At 27.8% G+C, this 19967-nt stretch overlaps 1 protein-coding gene and 1 long non-coding RNA gene across 2 annotated transcripts; both read right to left on the bottom strand.

The window, feature by feature from the left end:
* Positions 1-4003: 4003 nt before the first annotated feature.
* On the bottom strand, positions 4004-18093 carry LOC101237990 (receptor-interacting serine/threonine-protein kinase 4). The gene is made up of 8 exons (XM_065810902.1): positions 17005-18093; positions 16819-16911; positions 15880-15994; positions 8929-9224; positions 5005-5136; positions 4833-4881; positions 4596-4660; positions 4004-4110 (listed from the first exon to the last, which is right to left on the bottom strand). The coding sequence occupies exons 1-8, from the start codon at positions 18072-18074 to the stop codon at positions 4056-4058; spliced, it is 1875 nt and encodes a 624-aa protein (XP_065666974.1). The 5' UTR covers positions 18075-18093; the 3' UTR covers positions 4004-4055.
* On the bottom strand, positions 6729-7187 carry LOC136087604 (uncharacterized). Its single transcript, XR_010641928.1, has 2 exons — positions 7105-7187; positions 6729-6793 (listed from the first exon to the last, which is right to left on the bottom strand). It is a non-coding gene; the product is annotated as an uncharacterized LOC136087604 (long non-coding RNA).
* Positions 18094-19967: the final 1874 nt, after the last annotated feature.

Genomic DNA, 19967 nt, shown 5'->3' with positions numbered 1-19967 from the left:
AAACAAAATTAAAAAAATAATAATAAATTCATCTTTTCACTTTTTATAAGTTACTTTTAGTAGATATTACATTCTAGTTTTAAATCTGTTTAAAAATTTCATGTAATTCGCCTATTATATAAATACTTAAAAACAATGCCTGGATGACATTTGTACGAACATTTATAAATGAAAATATCAGGTACACAACAATTTGTTGACAACAGCGATAATAATGACGATAAAATGCTTCTTTATTATGAAGATGTAAGCTTCTTACTTAAAGATATTAATTTTGTTGCGCAGAAAGATGTCATAGAGCATCTAGATCTTTTCTATGAAACTAGTCCCACAACAAATAAAATTAGCTGAGTCAAACTGTGACATACTATGATAAATCAAAACTTAAATGTACCACCAAAATTCCAGGAAAATCAACGCTTTTATAATTAAAAACTTAGCCAAATGATCAACAAAGTTAATATACACTCGTAGGTTGGATGACACTACAGTACCAAAACCAGGTGAGAACATACAACTATCGATGAAACCTTTATATAGGACCTAGATTATGGCCTTAGTGAGAGTATTGTTGTCATCTAAAAAAAAAACTTAAATAGTTGTGTTTTCAGATTTTTATTAATAACAATTTACAGTAAGCGACATTGATAAGGAAGAAGGAGTAAACTTCCGAGTTAAATGCTCTTGCACGTTGCGTAAGATTAGGGTTGACAATTACCTGAAATATTCAACTCGAGAAATTTTTCAAAAAAAGATACAATATTTTATAATTAATGGGTAACATTTTATGTCTTATTTAGGCAGTTGTTATGGACAAGTTTATGGTAAAATATTGTAAAACAGATCATACAAATTTTAGAAAGCTCCCTTATGAAAAACACTTTTTTTGGTATTTTGTTGAGTTTTTTTATTATAACAATAAGTAACAAATATGATCATTTGTTTTCAAAAATTTTTAAAGCTATTTTATCCTATTAATTGCTAAACATATTGATATTCATTGCCGTATTTGTCAATATCTATTGAATTGGCCTACAATTTACTGGAAACTGTAAAATTATATGTAAAAAGATTTATTATAAATATTTACGGCATTTTACAACTTTTTCTTAATTTAAAGACCGTTATTGATTAATGAAAGGCCAAATGTAAAGAAAATTGTTTTGCTAAATTTGAACTAATTAAAAATAAAGTTAGCAATAAAAATAAAGAACTGATTGTAAAAACGGTTTGAAAATTATTTTGAGGTCATAAATTCCACCGCTATGTTTAAATAAGTGGCGCTTAAGCCGTAGCGCAGCGGTAAGCGCGCTTGCCTTAAAAGCTAGAGACTTAGAAGTTTTAAAACATCGGTAAGGAAGGAGGCGTGAACTTTCTTTTAAATGCTATTTCGTGGTGTTCTGTGATAAGAACGTAAGGACATCTTGGGGCACCTAAAATAAAAAAATTTAAAAAAAGTCTTACTCGCCACAACCTTGCTACAACACTTTTGACTTTATAAATCAATATATTAAAAAAATAAGAGGGTGGGGGAATCCATAAAAAGTATCGTTTCTTAAAAATAAAAAAAGGATCTTAAAAACTAAAATTTACCCGACTGAATTGTATCAAATACCCGATTAGCCAACTAAATTTGTCAAAAACTCAACTATAACTTAAAAATCACATTCTTTGCGGGGGTAAAACATTCCCTTCCCCCACACCCCCTTCCCCTAGAATCGTCTTTGTATGCAATCTGTGTGCATAAATATCTTTGTTACTTTAAAACGCTCTACAAAAATAATACACAATATAATTTACTAATCTAAAAAAGACTATTCTTCGTATTTTTTATGAATATTTTACATCGTGGTTGAGAGAAATAAAAGCTAAAAATATCTTATACACAAGCTCAAAAGACAAGTTAACGCAGAAAACATCTACTTTTGTTGTTTTACAAAAGAAATATAAGTAAAAGCAACATATACCAATTTTAGAGTTTTATTGTTTTTAAAAAAAAATGCGTGATTCTTAAATTGACTATAAAAATTTGACTGAAAGATGTGCATTTTTTACTTCATGGTCTTTATTATTTCATATATTTTGTTGAAATATAGAATAGAATATTTAAATATAGAATAGAATATTTAAATATAGAATAGAATATTTAAATATAGAATAGATTATTTAAATATTGAATAGAATATTTAAATATAGAATAAAACTTTTTAAAATTATATAATGCTATGAAATTTATTGCTATAAAAATTTTTTGAAAATTTCCGGAAACTTTGATCAAAATTTCCCGGAAATTTTCAACCCTAGGTAAGATTGTAAGGAATTCTGAGAGCGTAATAATAAAAACATAATAAAAAAAATATTTTCAACCCTAGGTAAGACCGTGAGGAATTCTGAGAGCGTAATAATAAAAAACATAATAAAAAAAAAAGTTACGTACGGTTAAAAGTTTACATGCAATAAAAAAAGTTATGTATAGACAGAAACTTTATGCTAAAAAACTTCAAACCAGAAAAGAAAATGAGAAACAAGGGAACATGGATGCTTTGACAACAAATGGGTTTGCTTGTGTGAAATAAATGTACAACAGATCAGTAACTCTGTTTTCTAATTGTATACCATGTTTGAAAGATGATGTATTGTTTGTGCTTAGGAGAAATGCAGAATACGCAGAAAAGTTACTAGTTTCATATTGCACAATTGTTACACTTTACAAGTATATGGGCGGTGTGGACCAAACGGAGTAGAAAAATATCCAAGACTAATCAAAAGTATAAAATCTAGTATAATTTAGGATTTTTTTTTTCTATTTTCATTCCAGCCGGCATTTGGTCCTAAAAAGACGTCTTTTGAACGTTCAAAAGACGTTTTTTTAGGACCAAATGCCGGCTAGATTGATATCGCTGTGATTGTGTTTATTTACAAATTAATCAAAAGAGAAATTCAGAATACAATTTAATAACACCACTACAGTATAGACTTATGATAACAACAGGTCTTAAAAGTCAATATTTTAACAGACAAAGAAATGCTCCATCAGCAGCTGCAAGGTCAGCTTTACTAATAACACCAAAAACAACTCTGCTTGATCAGGAAAGAACGACACAGAAAATGCGTCGAACTTACCAAGCATGGTATTGAAAACCGCAATGACTGTTTATATGACGCATGCGGTGTGCAGCTGTGCTCCCCAAAAACACAGTTGTTTTGTGGAGTATCACAACTTTATGCAGTAAAAAGAATGATATTTTCTTGATGGAAATATAAAGTATTAGTATTATTTAAAAATTATTTCAAAATATCATTAATTTGAGACGTGACAATATTGATTGCTTCGAGAAAAACTGTTCATAATGAGCACTAAGTTAAACAATTGTACTTTGTGATCTGTTAGTATTATATTTAACCTTTTGTATATTATACTTAATTTAGGTTAAAAATAAATAAAAACACACTTGTTATATGTGACTACCTTATGGGATTAATATATCCCATAGGTTTACCTGAGGACTATTGGAACCCATTTGTCGTCTTGTAATTTTTTGTAAATTGTAAAGTTAGAAACGCATTACTTTTGCTCAATCGATTTGTGTAATCCTTACGATAAACTGCATTTAGCAAGTCTTATTTAGAAAGCCAGTAAAAAACTAAGAAAGGATAACTTACATTAGCAAAATATTTTTAAATAAAGGTTTTGATAGATGAGTTAAGATGAATTGCTTTATTTAATAATGATTTGTTAAAAGAAATCCTCAAAGATCCGTAAAGAAATAATCCGTCAAAGGAAATCCACACTCTCTAAATCAAGGATTTACTAAAATTGCAAAGTCTATATCTAACGCTACTCTTTTGTCTATTATGGCATATAGCACTTTAATGTCCGCCTTGAGTGGCGTATTTTTTAACGCAGTTACCTGTTTTTTGCGGTTTCTATTAACGTTTTTCAGCAAAGCAAAACTCACATAAGTTAACTATAACAGACATAAACTATAAAAAAAAAATTGCATAAAACATAAATATAATAACTCAAGTCAATATTTTAGTCATATTTAAATATATCAAAAATAAGTAATTGACTCTACGGGAGTGAACGTTGTCTTGTTAAAGCACAATCTAAACGAAAATACCTTGTTAGTTATATATATATATATATATATATATATATATATATATATATATATATATATATATATATATATATATATGTATGTATATATATAACATATATAATATGTTATATATATGTTATATAACATATATAATATGTATATATATATAACATATATAATATGTTATATATATATATATATATATATGTATATATATATATATATATATATATATATATATATATATATATATATATATATATATATATATATACATATATATATACACGAAAAAAAAAAAAAAAAATTTTTTTTAGAATCTGTAGCCCAGTAGGCAAGCGTCGTCCGCGGGACGTGCTTTCAACATTCAACTCAAACAGATTCAACATGAACGCATCAAGTTTTGACATGCAATGCAACAAGGTTCGACATGTATTGTAACGTAATTTAAAAAGTAAATAATTTGATTCAACTGATAAATTATCTTACGATTTTTTATCAACTACGAAACTTTCGTTTTTATTTATTTTTGCACAACTTTGTGATGTTGACTCCTAATAAAAAGTATGAATAAAAAAATATTATCTTTACTATATATTTTTACTGTTTGCTAAAAAAAATTACAAAAGCAATTTAAACTTCATCACTCCGAACAAAAAATGCATAAAAATGAAGCAAAAAAAGTAATCTTTTTGCTTAAAACAAATACATTTATGGATTGTTTACCGTTGTGCGTTTGGCCACAATCACAGCATCTTTAATTAAGTTGTATTCCCTATCAAACAAAATGAAAAGCATAATAAAGCAACCATTTAATAATCGTAAAATTTTTTAGATATTCTTAAAAAAAAGAAAAAGGAAATTAATAAAATTAAAAAATTAAATGTATTAAACTTGCTCTGTATTTTTTGCACAGTAATGGATTGCCATTTTATAATTGACGTCAAATAGCGTTACATCTGCATTGCTCTGCAGCAAAACTTTGACTAAATCCGTCTTTTTTGTTTTTGCAGCAATCATGAGCGGAGTTCTGAAAAATGATATATTTTTAATTTTAGTAATTGTTTTGACATAGTTAAGTTTCATACTTTTTGAAATAAACTAATACATGTGTAGATGTTTGAAGACTATTACAATTCAATTTACATCGGACTCTTACTCAGCGAAATTTCAAAAAGTATTGGAGTTTTATATAAAGCAAGAAACATTTTAAACAAAAATCAATTAACTTAACTGTTTTAATTTTTTCTGCAGTCATATTAAGGATCGTCCATAAAGTACGTACGCTCGGAGGGAAAGAGGGGGCCTGCAAATGGCGTATATGAGATGGGAGGGCAGTGGGTTGATTATGTATGGGAGAAGACTCTAAATTAAAAAAATATCATAAAATGTTAGATAAATAGGTTAACACCGTAGGTACTTTTAGGGAGGTGGAGGGTACTCAAAAAAGCGTATTACAAAATGTGTGTGTGTGCGTGTGTGTGGGGGGGGGGGGGGGGTCGACGAAAAAAAAAACGTACGTACTTTATGGACGACCCCTTATTATGTTATTATGTTATTATGTTATTATTTCTTTTGTGGGCGCTACGCCCACAAAAGTATTTTAAAGCCACTTCATTGTAAACAGAAGCAAATTGCACGTCTTATAAATTTCAAAAATCGTTTTACTCACTCAAGTTCTCTCTACTTTATTCTTTAACATTTAATATGTAAATAATGTCTTAATATACGTCAATTAAATAATTTTAATGATCTTCGTTTTATGTTTAAACTGTATTAATGTTTTTCGTTTTATGTTTAAATGTTTTTAAATTCTTCGTTTTATGTTTAAATGTTTTTAAATTCTTTGTTTTAAGTTTAAATGTAGAGCACAAAAAAAACACTTTTCATGAAAGATTTTAAAAAAAGTTTTAAAAATATGAAGAAATGCTTCACAAAGAAAAATGAAATGCTTTTGCAAAAAAAAAATTTAAAAACTTTACCAAAAATCCATAATGGCGCAAAAACAGTGTAAATAAAGACCTAGTTCTTATGTTTTCAAAAAACGTTATCTTGAGTTAGACTTAAGGTACAACACTAAATATTTTCTCAAAATTGAAAAAAAAGTGAATTTTTGATATTTCGCTCATTTGACAGGCAATTTATTGTTGATTAATAATATAAAAAGCTTATTCCCAACTTATTTTTTAATTTTTCCATAAATTAGCTAACTAAAAAAAGTTTATATAGGAATTAATTTTCTTTTGCGTTTTTCTCCGTTTTCAAATTTTGCGAAACATTGTCTGATTGTAAACCTATTTTATCTATAGATATCTTGTGAAGCAGAAGTGCAAATCACTTCAAATTTTCAGGAAATATCTATTATACTATTTTCTAGGGAATGGCATTTCGAAATTTTTGAATTTTGCTCCAATCTTTCTTTAATTAATTTTAAGGTCTAAAAAAGTTTTTTTTTTTACTTGATGTAAAAAAATTGATATAATTTTTTATGTACTTTGAAAATCTTAAAATCCAAATGTCAATACCTTACCTGACATGTCTAGAACATATGTAAAACATTTCATGGATGTTGTGTAAATATATTTCAAGTTATCGTGTTTTCAATGGACCCAATTAAAATGATTGTTTTTCGATAAATTCGAGGCAAAGTAATCGAGGCAAAGTAAGATGAAGTATAAAATAGCATTCTAAATTAATGCAATTTTTATTGATATAAAATTTATCTTTTTTTTTTAAGTTTGAACATTTTAGAATATTTGGTGTACCACCTTAAGAACCATTAATCAAACTTTGCAGATCTGTTGATGACCTTATTTTACTCCATTTAACAGATAGAACTTTAATTAGTCCTTTTATATGTAAAGATATAACCTTTTTTTTTTAAAGATAAGTTAAATTTTTTACGATTTACAAGCAGTTTAAAGAAGTTAAAACAAAAAATGGCAGAGTTTACACTCATTTCAACAACATATTTACTAACAAATGCGATTTTAGGTACCTTGGACCATATGAGTGAGTTAAGCGCTTCATTTAAATTTTGTGTTTGACCATGCAAACATTTTAACAGTAAGTCATCTTTCTGTAAGTCCATAAAAATGGGTGTGATGAGATTTTTGATTGTTAGAGAAATAGATATATTTGGTTTGTAAGTTTTACTTAAAATCCAATATTTGCACCAAGATGAATCATTTTGTGGACAAAACTGATGTCGTTCAGGATTTGGAATATCTGTAAAATGAAAAAATATTGCAAAAATAGCTTTCTTTATTGCATACAGATTATCAAAGTTATTTCTAATGGCACAACCAAAATAGTTCTGCATTGAGTTAATGCAACTTTTAGAAAGTTTCTCTTCTCTTTTATGAGACTTAACAATGTTATGCAATCGAGTGCCTAATCATCTTTGGACACGAGCAATACACTCCAACTTTATTGGCGTTATATCATATTCACTATATGGGTTGGCTTTTATTACATCCATAAAAGAACTTGTATCATCATCTCTTAAGCATTTCTTATAAATAAGAGTGCTCTTTAAAACAGAACGCTTTAAAATGCCAACTGCTCCAGCTGATTCTATTACACCTGATGACCCATTATGGTTAATTTGGCAGTAATGGTTAATTTTCCAATGATTGCTGTATTTTCTTTTCCTATCCAAATTCTGCAACCATAGCAATGTCTTAATTTTATTTCTATATCAAAACATTTGTCTGCTGCTTTAGCAGAGATCACCCCATTACAAATATGAATGACCACGCTTTTGCCATGATCCATCAATTGATATCCGAACTCATAGAATACCTTTGACAGTTTCAATATAAGGAGCTTCAATTGGTGCTGTTTGCATGCTACCTGTGACAGCATTCTCATAAGCTTTCATGACCTTTTTGTTGATACAACAAAATCCATTTTTTGAAAAACATTTAAAGTTCATTAAAGATGAAAACGTACTTTTTGATGAAAAACCACAGCCAATTTTATGGAAAGCTATTACATTTACCGTACGTATTTCGATCTTTAGTTTCAGCGTTCTTCTTTACCTGGGCAAATATTAATTATTTTATTCCATGAACAATTATCACAGTTTATTGTTAGAACATGAGAGAATTCTTATCTTTTTAAAATATCATCTTTTACAACAATGTTGCAAAAACATTCTGGACATACAAGAGTTTGCAAAATGCTTTATAGGAGGTAAAAGTGCACAATAATAAAATACCTTTGTTTGTGGAGAAAAATTAGTAGAAAATTCAGTTATTGTTTTTGGAGAAAGTTTCCTTTCACTTGAACATATAGATTTGATACACAAATTATCAAAAACTTCAACATTTTTTGGAACTATGCCATTCCATGCTCTCTTTTTTCTCCTGTCAATATTTTGTTTATTTATTTTTTTAGAGTTCATTTTCTTTAATAGTTGTTATTTATGATAGATCTTATAATAGATTATATATAAGAATATATAAGATTATAAAAAACAGTTGAAAAACAGAGCACACACGGTGATCTGGACGACCGTGCACAAAATTAAAAAAAAATGCACGCTATTGACTATGACCATCTAATTCGAATTTGCTAATTCAGCTATTTTAAGATTCATTTTAAAATGAGGTGATGATGACATTAAAGTTGTCGAAGTTTGGTTATAGCGGTTCTCAATAACAAGAAACCTTGTTGTTTTCTTCAGATTTATGCGTTTGTTTATTCTTTGTTTCTTTGTTTTTTATTTATAAAGATATCTTCTTTCTTTATTTACAATAATATTTTCTTTAATTTTTTTTTGTATATTTGTATTAAGAGTATAATAATAATAAATTACCTTTCAAGTCCCTCTGTTCCATTTACATCTTCTTTTTCAAGCAGCATTTCTGCTACTTTGCTTACTGAGACGTTTTTCTTTGCAAGACATAACTTATGCAAGTTAGTTAAACTTCCTAAATTATTTGAAATATGATTTATGCTTTCGTACATCAATTTTATCAAATCTATTTCGTCGTCTCCATAAACTTGAATTGCAAAATCAAAGGCTGACCGACTATCATGGCATTTTATGTTTATATCTGCACCATATTTCATCAAAATTTTTACACACTGTAATGCTCGAATTTCGACAGCCTAAAGTATTTGTATATTTAATTGAATAAATATCTAAAAACTTACAAAATAATTTGAAAAAGGTAACGCAAAATTCTAAGTTGGGTTTAAAAACACGGTTGAGGTGAGCCTTTAAGATTTTATACCAAGAAAAATAGGTTTTGCATTATTGAGTCTTAATAAAGAAAAGTTTTATTTGTTGAGACAATTTTATAAATTCTTGTGTTTGTCATTGTTATTATTAAAAATTATAATTTTTAATAATAACAATAATAACAACAACAAAAAAGTTAATAACCACAGTAAACTCCAGGTTGTTTGAAGTGGCACTTGTTCAATTTTCCCGCTTATTTGAAGCAATTTTTATTTCCTGTGAATTTTCCTTAACAAACTTTATCTGGTACAGGATTTTTAGTTATGTGGTTATTCAAAGTAAATTCTTATTTGCCTAGGAGGTTCAAATAAACGGGAGTTTGCTAGGAGGTTCGAATAACCGGGAGTTTACTAGGAGGTTCGAATAACCGGGAGATAACTGTATTAAACTTTTTGCTATTTTTTAATCATCTTATTATTTTTCATTATATTTTCCTAATAATAAATAAAATTAAGTTAAAAAAAAGTTTGTTATTGTTGTAAATACTAAAATTAAATTAAAACTTAAAACGATTTATAAATTGCTTTTGGCTATAAATATTTTTGGATAAGAGCCTTTATAGTTGAAAGTTGCAATTAACGATTTGTTAAGTCATGTAATTAGCGATCATCGAATCCAAATTATTGCCTTGATGTTACTTGCTAGACTTTTGTTTTATATTTTACTTTAATTTTCTTTATAAATAAATTAGATATTTTAAAGAACAAAAATCCTCATCAGTTTTATATAAAAAAAGTTTTTTGATTCAAATCAGTTATTGATATTTATTTATTCTACTTTTAAAAAAGGATAACCAATTTTAAATCTGAATCGAAAAATAAAATATTTGTATAACCAGCATAAGTAATAAAAATAAAAGTCTTGGACAACAAGTGGATGTCGTATATAAAGATAAATCAAGAGACTTAGAGGAGAGGTGGATGTCATATGTATGGAAAAAATCAAGAGACTTGTAGAATAAGTGAATATCATTTGTAGAGATAAAGAAAAAGAGAAGTCCTAGTATTGATTCTTGGGGAACATACAGCTTATAACTCCGAAGACTGTATAATTTAAATTAGTAAAAATCTTAAAACGAATAGAAAACATAATAATATTTACTATATATGTATATATATATATATATATATATATATAATATATATATATATATATATATATATATATATATATATATATATATTTGTATTGCTGTATGAATGAGTTATGGTGTAATATGTTTAATAAGATAAAACATTTAAAGGAAGAAGATGAAACTATGAATTAAAATTAAGGTTTTTATTCAACTTTGTTTTTAACAAATAAATTGCATTCATATTTTAATATATTCTTCTCAATATCATTTAAATTTTATTAAAATAAGGGTGGTAACCGTTTAAGAATTAATCAATTTATTAACTAATAAACTATTAACTGACTATTTTGCCGTTCAAAAAAAATGTTGCCTTTTGCATGGCATTGGTATAATGCCATATTTCATAAATCTTTTTTTTCAAAGCTATTTTTCAAATATTTTACTTCATTTACAACGGCCATATGTATATATATATATATATATATATATATATATATATATATATATATATATATATATATATATATATATATATATATATATATATATATATATTAATATGTAAAGTATATATACATATATTAATATATATACATATTAATATGTAAAGTATATATACATATATTAATATATATACATATATTAATATATATAATATTAAAGTATATATATATATATATATATATATATATATATATATATATATATATATATATATATAATATTAAAAGTATATATATTAATATAAATAATATTAAAGTTATACTATATATAATATAATATTAGGTAACTTTTAACCTTATTTGTTCATTCGTGCATTTTTTGACACGGAGCTTTTTAAACAAATGGAGGAAAATTATTACTGAAAAGAACTAAGATCAAAAGCTTTTTCTTGTTTTTTTTTATTGAGAAATTTTGGAACCTTTTGTTATATTTGCTTACCAATTTGTATTAAATTACTGTTATATTTAAATGTTTGTTTCTGGTATAACTTTATTGAGTTGTTTTATACATTGAACTGTTATTGTTTTATACTTTGGGTCACAATAAAATAAAGCAAGCTGTTGATTTTTTGTTAATTAATGCAATGATTTTTATGAACACTAACAATAATTGAACCTTTTCTTATAAAACATGTGAAATGTGCTATTCATCCATTACCATTGGGTTTTTGTGATGGTGTACCATTTAATTATCCTAGCTTGTCTATCGAAAAACTCACCTTCTTGTCTTCTATGTATAAAAGACATGAAAGCTCTTTGACAGGCAAGACTGCAGGAACCCCTAAAGTTGAAGCTATATTAAAGCGTAGAGTAGAAAAAAGCACAACTGTTGACCAAGTCGCTATATTGAGCAGTACTTATCATTCAACGCCTATTGAAACTAAAGAAAATCCCGGTTGACATCTTATATGATTCGGATAAAACATTGACCAAACATTATATAGTAACCAAAAATTGCAAGTAGCCTGGTGAAAATCTAACTTGTTTTTTAAAGATTGCTTTTATTTTTAAATTCACTTAAACTGGAGGAATTATTTCAGATTCGATTAAAAGATTAACTGAAATAGATCCAATTTTCAGTATTCAACAATAGTTCAAAATGTAGCTTATAAAGTAACTGCATTACCAAAAACACAAGCTAACGTGGAACTATTGCTTTTGTGGCTTTGATTCGTTCGGTCGTACCTTTGAGTATCAATAAAGTGGATTTGGTAGAAGATTTATGCTGACAAATTATTATATTTGACATTATAACCGACAAATACTGCAGTTCTTCTTTTAAATTTAGATTTCAGTTCTTCTTTTTAGCTTTACAAGTTTTTCGATCACCATATTTACATAATCTGGTATGTTTACAAGCTGTATAACTATATCTGATCTATCAGTAGTAATTCATTGTTTAAATTCGATTTCTTCCTCAAACACCAAAATACTCACTGTTTGCTTCAGTTGATCTTGTGAGCACTATGAGCTTCAGCATATCTTGTGAGCAAAATGTAAATACTGAATTTTATTCTCAAATCAACATCAGTTTCCAAGTTTATCTTTTATCAAAAGTAACATTTTGACGAACTAAGCAACTTTTTTCAATTTAAAAAAAAAGTTTTTTTTCAATGAAATTTTAAAAGAAATTAAAAACTTTTTTTTTTTCAAAGTTGTTTTAATAGTTTTTAGTTGTTTTTATTCAATTTTCAATTTACAAATGGCGTTCCATAAAGTTTATAAACTTTATGGAACGCCATTTGTAAATTGTTAAATTAAATTAAACCGTTTATTTAACCGGTTAAATTTAACCGTTAACACACCAATTATACTGAGACAATCAGAAAGTTCTTGTCTGCTTTTATTTATATCAGCTTCATGTTGGGTGTTATATACATTTTCTCGTTATGCTTATTACCAATGTTATGAGTATTAATTTTAGTGAGAGCTTTTAATTTGACTAAGGAATTTGTACTAATTTTTTGAGCAGGTACAAAATCAAATTTAGTGTTTAAAGTTGTGGGTCACAACTTGGCCCCTCTGAGAGATGATAAATTAAAAAAAACAACTCAATAAAAGAAAATATGCATTATATCAACAAACATAGTGAGCTTATAATTATGACAAAATATATTATGTTAATAAAAACTTTATGCTAAGCTTTACTAACCTTTGCATGGTCTTTTGTGAACTAATAGTAGACAACCGGATTTTTTATAAAACTTCTCAAGAAATTCTTGAGAATTTTTAATGATTAAAACAAATGTTGATTATCAAAGCAGGAAAAACACCAAGCCTCAGTGCAACTAAATTTTGATCATCTGCAGGTAAATCTTGAAAAAGGTTTATTCCAATGTAGTTTGAATATATTAATTTGTGGTAATTAGATTTTAAAGTCAATTCAATCAAGCATTGAGATGTTCAAGCCATTATAAGAACATTTTAGTTTTGCTGTAAAAGTTGTTAAGCACGCGGAGAATAAGAAAATCTGAACTTCAGCGACTCTTTAAATAATTTAAATCAACGCCTCAAAATTTAATGAAATTAACTTGAAAATAGTTTTGGGTATTGTGGATTATCCTCTTCCAGCTAATTGCCATACAGAGGCAACATTACCAAGGCCCGCAAAGACGAGTTCAGCTCATTAAAGAACATCATAACCCGCTTCGTAGATCAAGAGTAAGTGAATTTTAGTAGAACGAAGGAATTAGAGTGAAATGCAGAAGAAGTCGAGTTAGAAAGGTAGCCTAGAGAAAGCTGACAGATATTGCACTAGATTTTAGAATGTGCAATATTATTTTAACTTGTTAATTCAAACCTTACACATAAATCTCATCCGGTGCTCGAATGCTAAGATGATAGGTTATTTCGACATTTATCGATATGGTGAACCAATTTTACACAACAAGCGTTTTTTAAAATCAACGTCAGATTTCTACTTAAGGGAGAGTGGGGTAATGGCAAACGCAGGGTAACTCCGAACATGGTCAAAACAGCATTGTAGAAAAATAAATTCAACAATATCTGTTTACCTGCTGAGAAGGGATCCTACGCTCAGATCCAGACGTGCAGTAGTGTAATGAAGCTGCGGATGTTGTTTAATATAATTTGATTTTAACTTTTTCTGATAATTTTATGCAACTTTTTTCTTGAGTAACACTCTGTTGTAGCTTCTATAGAAATAATACCACTCCTTTTTCTTGTTGTTGTTGCATAATATAATTTTTAGACTTAGTTATTACAACTAGTATTTTATTCGTTATTACAAAGTAGTGTTTGTGATTGCCCCCCGATGTGTTCGGAATTACCCCACGTAGGTAGGGTAATTCCAAACACCAATGGTTTTATTTTTGCCATAAATTTTTATTTTATAATAAGATTTTTAAAAATTGCTTTTGATGGTTTGTGACTGAATAGTTAAACTAATTAATAAGCCATAAATATGATCAATTTTGTATATCTGGTGTCTTTAATTCGCATTCCCGCTTAGGTGTTCGCTAATACGCTACTCTCCCCTATACCATCCGAACTTTTAAAATGTTTTAAAATGACGAACTAAAACCCACAATATGTATATACCTATCACTATAGTGGTGGGTGGTTTTAGTCACATAGTAGAAATAGAATCGTAGTTACACAGTGGGCACAAGACCGAAAAAAAACCGTCTTTTGAACCTTCAAAAGACGTCCAAAATGTTCAAAAGACGTTTAAAAAATGTCTTTTTACGTCCTATACCCACTAAGTAGAAATTTCTTAATAAACTCACAATCTTACAAACTCAATTATTATTATATTCAATAAAAAAAAAATGTTTTTAAGACGTAAAAGACGAAACAAAACTATAATGAGAGGGAAAAAAAATCTCTAAAAAATATAAACTCTCTAAAAAATTGCTGTTTATGATAAATAAATTAAAGATGAAAAATTCAAAAATATTTTGTAAATGTTGTCGCAAAACGACTGCAAAAGTCAGTATTGGATATGATTGAACCTCTTGTTAAAGTCAGAAATTGTTCTTGGCAAACTCAAAAAATTATAACAACTTTTAATTCAATCCATAAATGTAGGTTGAATTTGAAACTTATAGAAAATCGGTTGAATTGAAAAGTTTATAGTGATCTTAGACTTAAATTGTAATGCAGGCTCAATGAAGACGCGTTTTATTTCAATTCAATACAAACAAACACATAATTCAGAAAAATTGTCAATTATTTTTTAAATCGCGCTGACTGCTTATGATCTTTGATAAAGTATATAAACCAAACTATAAACTTGAGTATGTTTATGCTTGTATCAAATTTTAATGCTCGCTAAAAAGTTCTCTGATAGGGGTCTGGAACGAAAATATCTCAAAACTTGTGCTTCCCTAACACCTTTAATAAAGGATGATAAACCTTACGTAGTCATAGTTTTCAAACGCTAAAATATTCTTTAAAAAAATTTGAAATCTATTATTAAGTATAAATATAGTGTAGAACAACAAAAATATATAGTCTAGTAACTTATAGACCCCTCAATCACTAAAGTTGCATGACTGGATTATCTTAAACTGTGTATACTTTTGTTATCAACAACGAAAAAATTATGCTCGTACGTTATTTAATGAGAAATTTGGATTATTTTTTTTCTTTTGAGTTTATTATGTACTGACCGTGATATTCAAGTTGAATGATAACCGTTTGTAAAACAAAATAATTTTTTTACAAGCGTAATTGGCAGCCCAGAAGTGAGCTCTTATAACACCCACATAAAAATCTATTCAATAAAAATCCACATAAAAAGATTTAAAAAAATAGAAATACTCCAACGGTTTACCAATTTTGATCTCATATTGGCCCTTGGATAATTTCCGCTAATAAAAGACTTGATTGGCTCCCAAATCTAAGTCAGTTTGAGTCCTTTATAGAATCTATATGCGTACCATCTTAAGGTTGCTTTATGGTGTAATTATATTTTTTTACCTTAAACAAAGGTGTCTTTCCTTGGCTGTCACGTATATTAACCGTTGCTCCGTTTTCCAATAAATAAAGAACAAATTTCAAACAGCCCCATGATGCAGCAAAATGTAATGCAGATCTGTAAATAAATTATCATAAGTTTCATTATTTATGCATGGTATAAAAAAGCATATGTCATTATAACTTGTATGTATCTTGAGAAAACCAACCAAATATTCTAGTATTTAATATATCTAATTAAATATATCTAATATTTTAACGCTGAATAAAATAAGAAAATAAGTTAGCCTTGTTTTTTCAAACTTTGGCTTTATATTTTCATAGTATGCCCTTAAAATTGATCTTAATTGATCTGAATCTGATATTTAACTTCTAGACACCGAACTAACTCCTAAAATTTATATATTTATACTTACGTCAAATAAGGATGCTTTAAATAAAATTGCAATGCCCAACCATGAAAGCAACAAGTTGAAAAAAGTACTTTTTTACTATTCTCAAATAAATTGATATTTATCGATAATTTTAAGGTTTCATATAATAAATATTCAGCGTTTAAAAAATACGATCATATATGGCTAAGAGATTGTTCTATGAAGTTTAATGGTTATTGATAATTATTAATTTAGTTAAGAATAGTAAAAAAAATGTTTATCTCACGTTTGGGGCAGATGGAGGGGAACTATAACTTTAGGGCTTTTTCGTTCTCAGCTCTAATCATCGCAATTTTTGCATAGCATCCTTACTCGACATAAATATAAACATATAAATATTTGGAGTTTGCTCGTGTCTAGAAATTAACTATACCAAACAAAAGCTGAATCCACCCCTGATTACAAAAAAAAATTTTTCTTTTGAATTTAAAAATACTAAATAAAGTATTTATTTTTTAGACATACTTTCATAAAGTTGACGTAATTTATTATCGATTATAATTAATACCTTCCCAAGTTATCAACGCAGTCAATACTTGCACGATTTGCAGGATTGCCAAGATATGTTTTTAACTTTTTAAGTTTTCCTTTCCACACGTATCTAAAAATAACAAAAACATTTGAAAATTCTAATTATTCTGCATGACTTACTTTTAAAAAAAGTTAGAAGTTGATAAATAATACGAAGGAATACCTTAAAATCCTTGGTAAATTATCTTCATTAACTGACTCATTGGGATAACTTCCGCAGTCTATCTTTCTTCGAGTTCTTTTTAAAAATGTTTTTTTATCATTAACAGGAAGTTCCTGATCAGCATCTTCTTGATCAGTTCTTAAAACCTTTTTTACAAATTCTTCAACAGTTTCCTTTTTGATTTGCTTGTGTTGAATATCAAAATTAGCTTCAGTTTTACTTTTCTTAGCTTTCCTTTCACAATTCAGTTGCTTACTTGGATCGCTATATAACTGCTTATTCTCGTTACAAACTAATTGTTTGTTTTCTTCATAGTTCTTCATTTTCTTTCTTTTACAGCTGAAATGATTTTTAGAAGAAAAACTCGTTTCTACATTTTTTTTAAAAATCAACTGCGTGCTTTCTTCACAGCTAAATTTTTTGCTTTCTTCACCATTCAGTTTGCTTTCTTCACAATTCAGTTTGCTTTCTTCACAATTCTGTAGTGTGACTTCTTTACTATTGAAGTGCATGTTTTCACAGTTAAGTTGTTCGCTCCCTTCAAAACACATTTGTTGAGTTCCCTCACGGTTTAACGGTTTTCTTCCCTCGCAGTTTAATTGTGTGCTTCCGTTATAACTCGATTGTCTGTTTTTTTCACAATAAAATTGTTTGTCTTCCCCACAAACCAAATTTGCAATTTCTTCACTGCTAAAATGTTTACTTCCATCAACGCTTAATTGTAAACTTCCTTCAAAATTCGTTTGATTGCCTTCTTTGAAGCTGAAACGTTTACTGTTTTCATTTATCATTAAATGTGAATTTTCTGTTAAAATATCTTCAAAAAAGAAGTTGCTTGAAATTTTTTCAATGTTGTTTTTTTTTGAAGAGTAATCCGCTTCGGTTAAAAATGATGGAATTTCTTCAAACGTTTCTGAAGAAAAATTCATTTTTTTCAGCCTGCTCCATTTTGATGGAAAAGGTTTTTCTTTTAAAAAATTGTAACTGCCTCTTGAAGAACGCGAAATTTTTCCGATTTTCATGTTGAACTTTTTATTTAACTGGTTACCCAAAAATTCAACTTTAAACATTTTAACAACGATATCGAATTTGACGTCATTTTGAACAAAATACATTTTAATGTTACGTCATTTTTAATAAAAATTTACTACCACAACTACCACAGAAATAAAGCAAAAAAAGTAACATAAATTTATCTGATATGAAACTAGAATAAACTAAAATATTTTCTATGCATAGTCACTGGGTCAAAAATCTAAAAAATTCTTAAAAAAACCGTCAAAATGATAAATTCAACTATTTAAAGATTAAATAATTTTTCTCAATTCTCTACCTTTTATCGCAGTCCTTACTTATATAACAAATTAATTCCGTAAAACATCGTAATTATTCTTCCATACAACATATTTTATTTAAAAACTAAAACTAATTTTTTTTTAAATGTGTATATCCACATAAAAGTGTTCTAATTTTCAAGATAAAATTGGTTTTTAATTAAAAAAAAAATAATGTTTACAACTAAACAATAAGATGAACTTCACGAAAATCGTAACCTTAACTTGATTTAATAAACTATTTTTTTACAGTAAGTTTATGGTGTAATTAGCTTTAATATGTATTTAATCACAAGAAAATATTAAATAAATGAATAAATAAGTTCGCTAATTAATGTTTATGGTAATTAGTGAAACCGAGGTATGTTTACAAATTGCCTGGGAATTTTTTGTGGAAAATGCAACTACAATATATCTTTAATTATTTAATGTTATAAAATATATCAACAGGTAAGAATGGTATCATTTTAAAGAAGGAGAAAAATTAGTTTTTAGAAACTATTAGGTAAATTTAATAATTTTATTGAATTTAAATCGATATTGTATTTCATTAATTTTCTGTGATTCCGTCACGAAATAATTACAAAACTTTATTGTATTATTGCTTCTGGCAAACATCAAAGTAAATAACTACATATTATCTTAATATTTAAAGTTTGGAATAAATCGTAGGAATATTGGATATATTGTTTATGTGAATGAATGTTTAATGTGCGTGACGGAATCACACAATATCGTGACGGAATCATGCTATATTGTGACGGAGTCACACACTTTTAACTTCAATTTTACATGCTTAATTTGTAGGGAGTTTTCAAATGTTTTGCCTTTATATTATTTGCCAATGAATATATCTACTATTAGGATTGTTCTTTACAACTATGCTGCATCAATTTTCTATTGTAGATGTAATTTATTAATTATTATCTAAAACATTATGCCTCCAAAGAGTGCTGCCGAAAGACAGCGAATGCACCGTGCAAAAGTTAAAGAAAATTCTGCTATGCTCGAAGCCGCTAGAGCAAAGGATTGTTTACGAAAGGAGAGACGGCGCAAAGAAATGGACGACGAACTTTCTACAACATGTTTACATAAAACGTCAACAAGCGATATCTTACGAATCGCAGAAAGCTGACGCACAGTTGCCTGACAGTACATCTTGTATCTTGCAGATGGATTTCGCAGAAAACTTTACTGCGACTTTTCAGGACAAGATCCAATCAGTACACTGGAAACAAAAATAAATAACTGTGTACACGATTATGATTTGGTATCGCTCTGAAATAATTTCAAAAAAATTTGTCTCAGACTGTCGTGATCATGAAAAACATTCCGTCGCCGCATATACTGCGAAAATTCTCGAGTTTATCAAACTGTCTTCACCCACAGTTGATACTGTGCAGATATGGACCGATGGACCAAGTAGTCAGTACAAAAGTAAATTTGCATTTATTCTGTCTATAAAATTGAAGGAAGTTTCTGATCTACAGCTACAGTGGAATTACTTTGCAACCAGTCATACCAAAAGGCCAAATGATGCGCTAGGTGACAATGCGAAGCGAATTGCCCATCGTCAAGTGTTATCCAGAAAGTTCGTAATACGAGATGCTTTATCATTTGCTACTGCTA

This window comes from Hydra vulgaris, chromosome 11 (assembly GCF_038396675.1).
Source record: "Hydra vulgaris chromosome 11, alternate assembly HydraT2T_AEP".
NCBI classification, from domain to species: Eukaryota; Metazoa; Cnidaria; class Hydrozoa; order Anthoathecata; family Hydridae; genus Hydra; species Hydra vulgaris.
The sequence above is the reverse complement of the archived record's forward strand: the minus strand, read 5'-3'. Positions and strand labels throughout refer to the sequence as shown.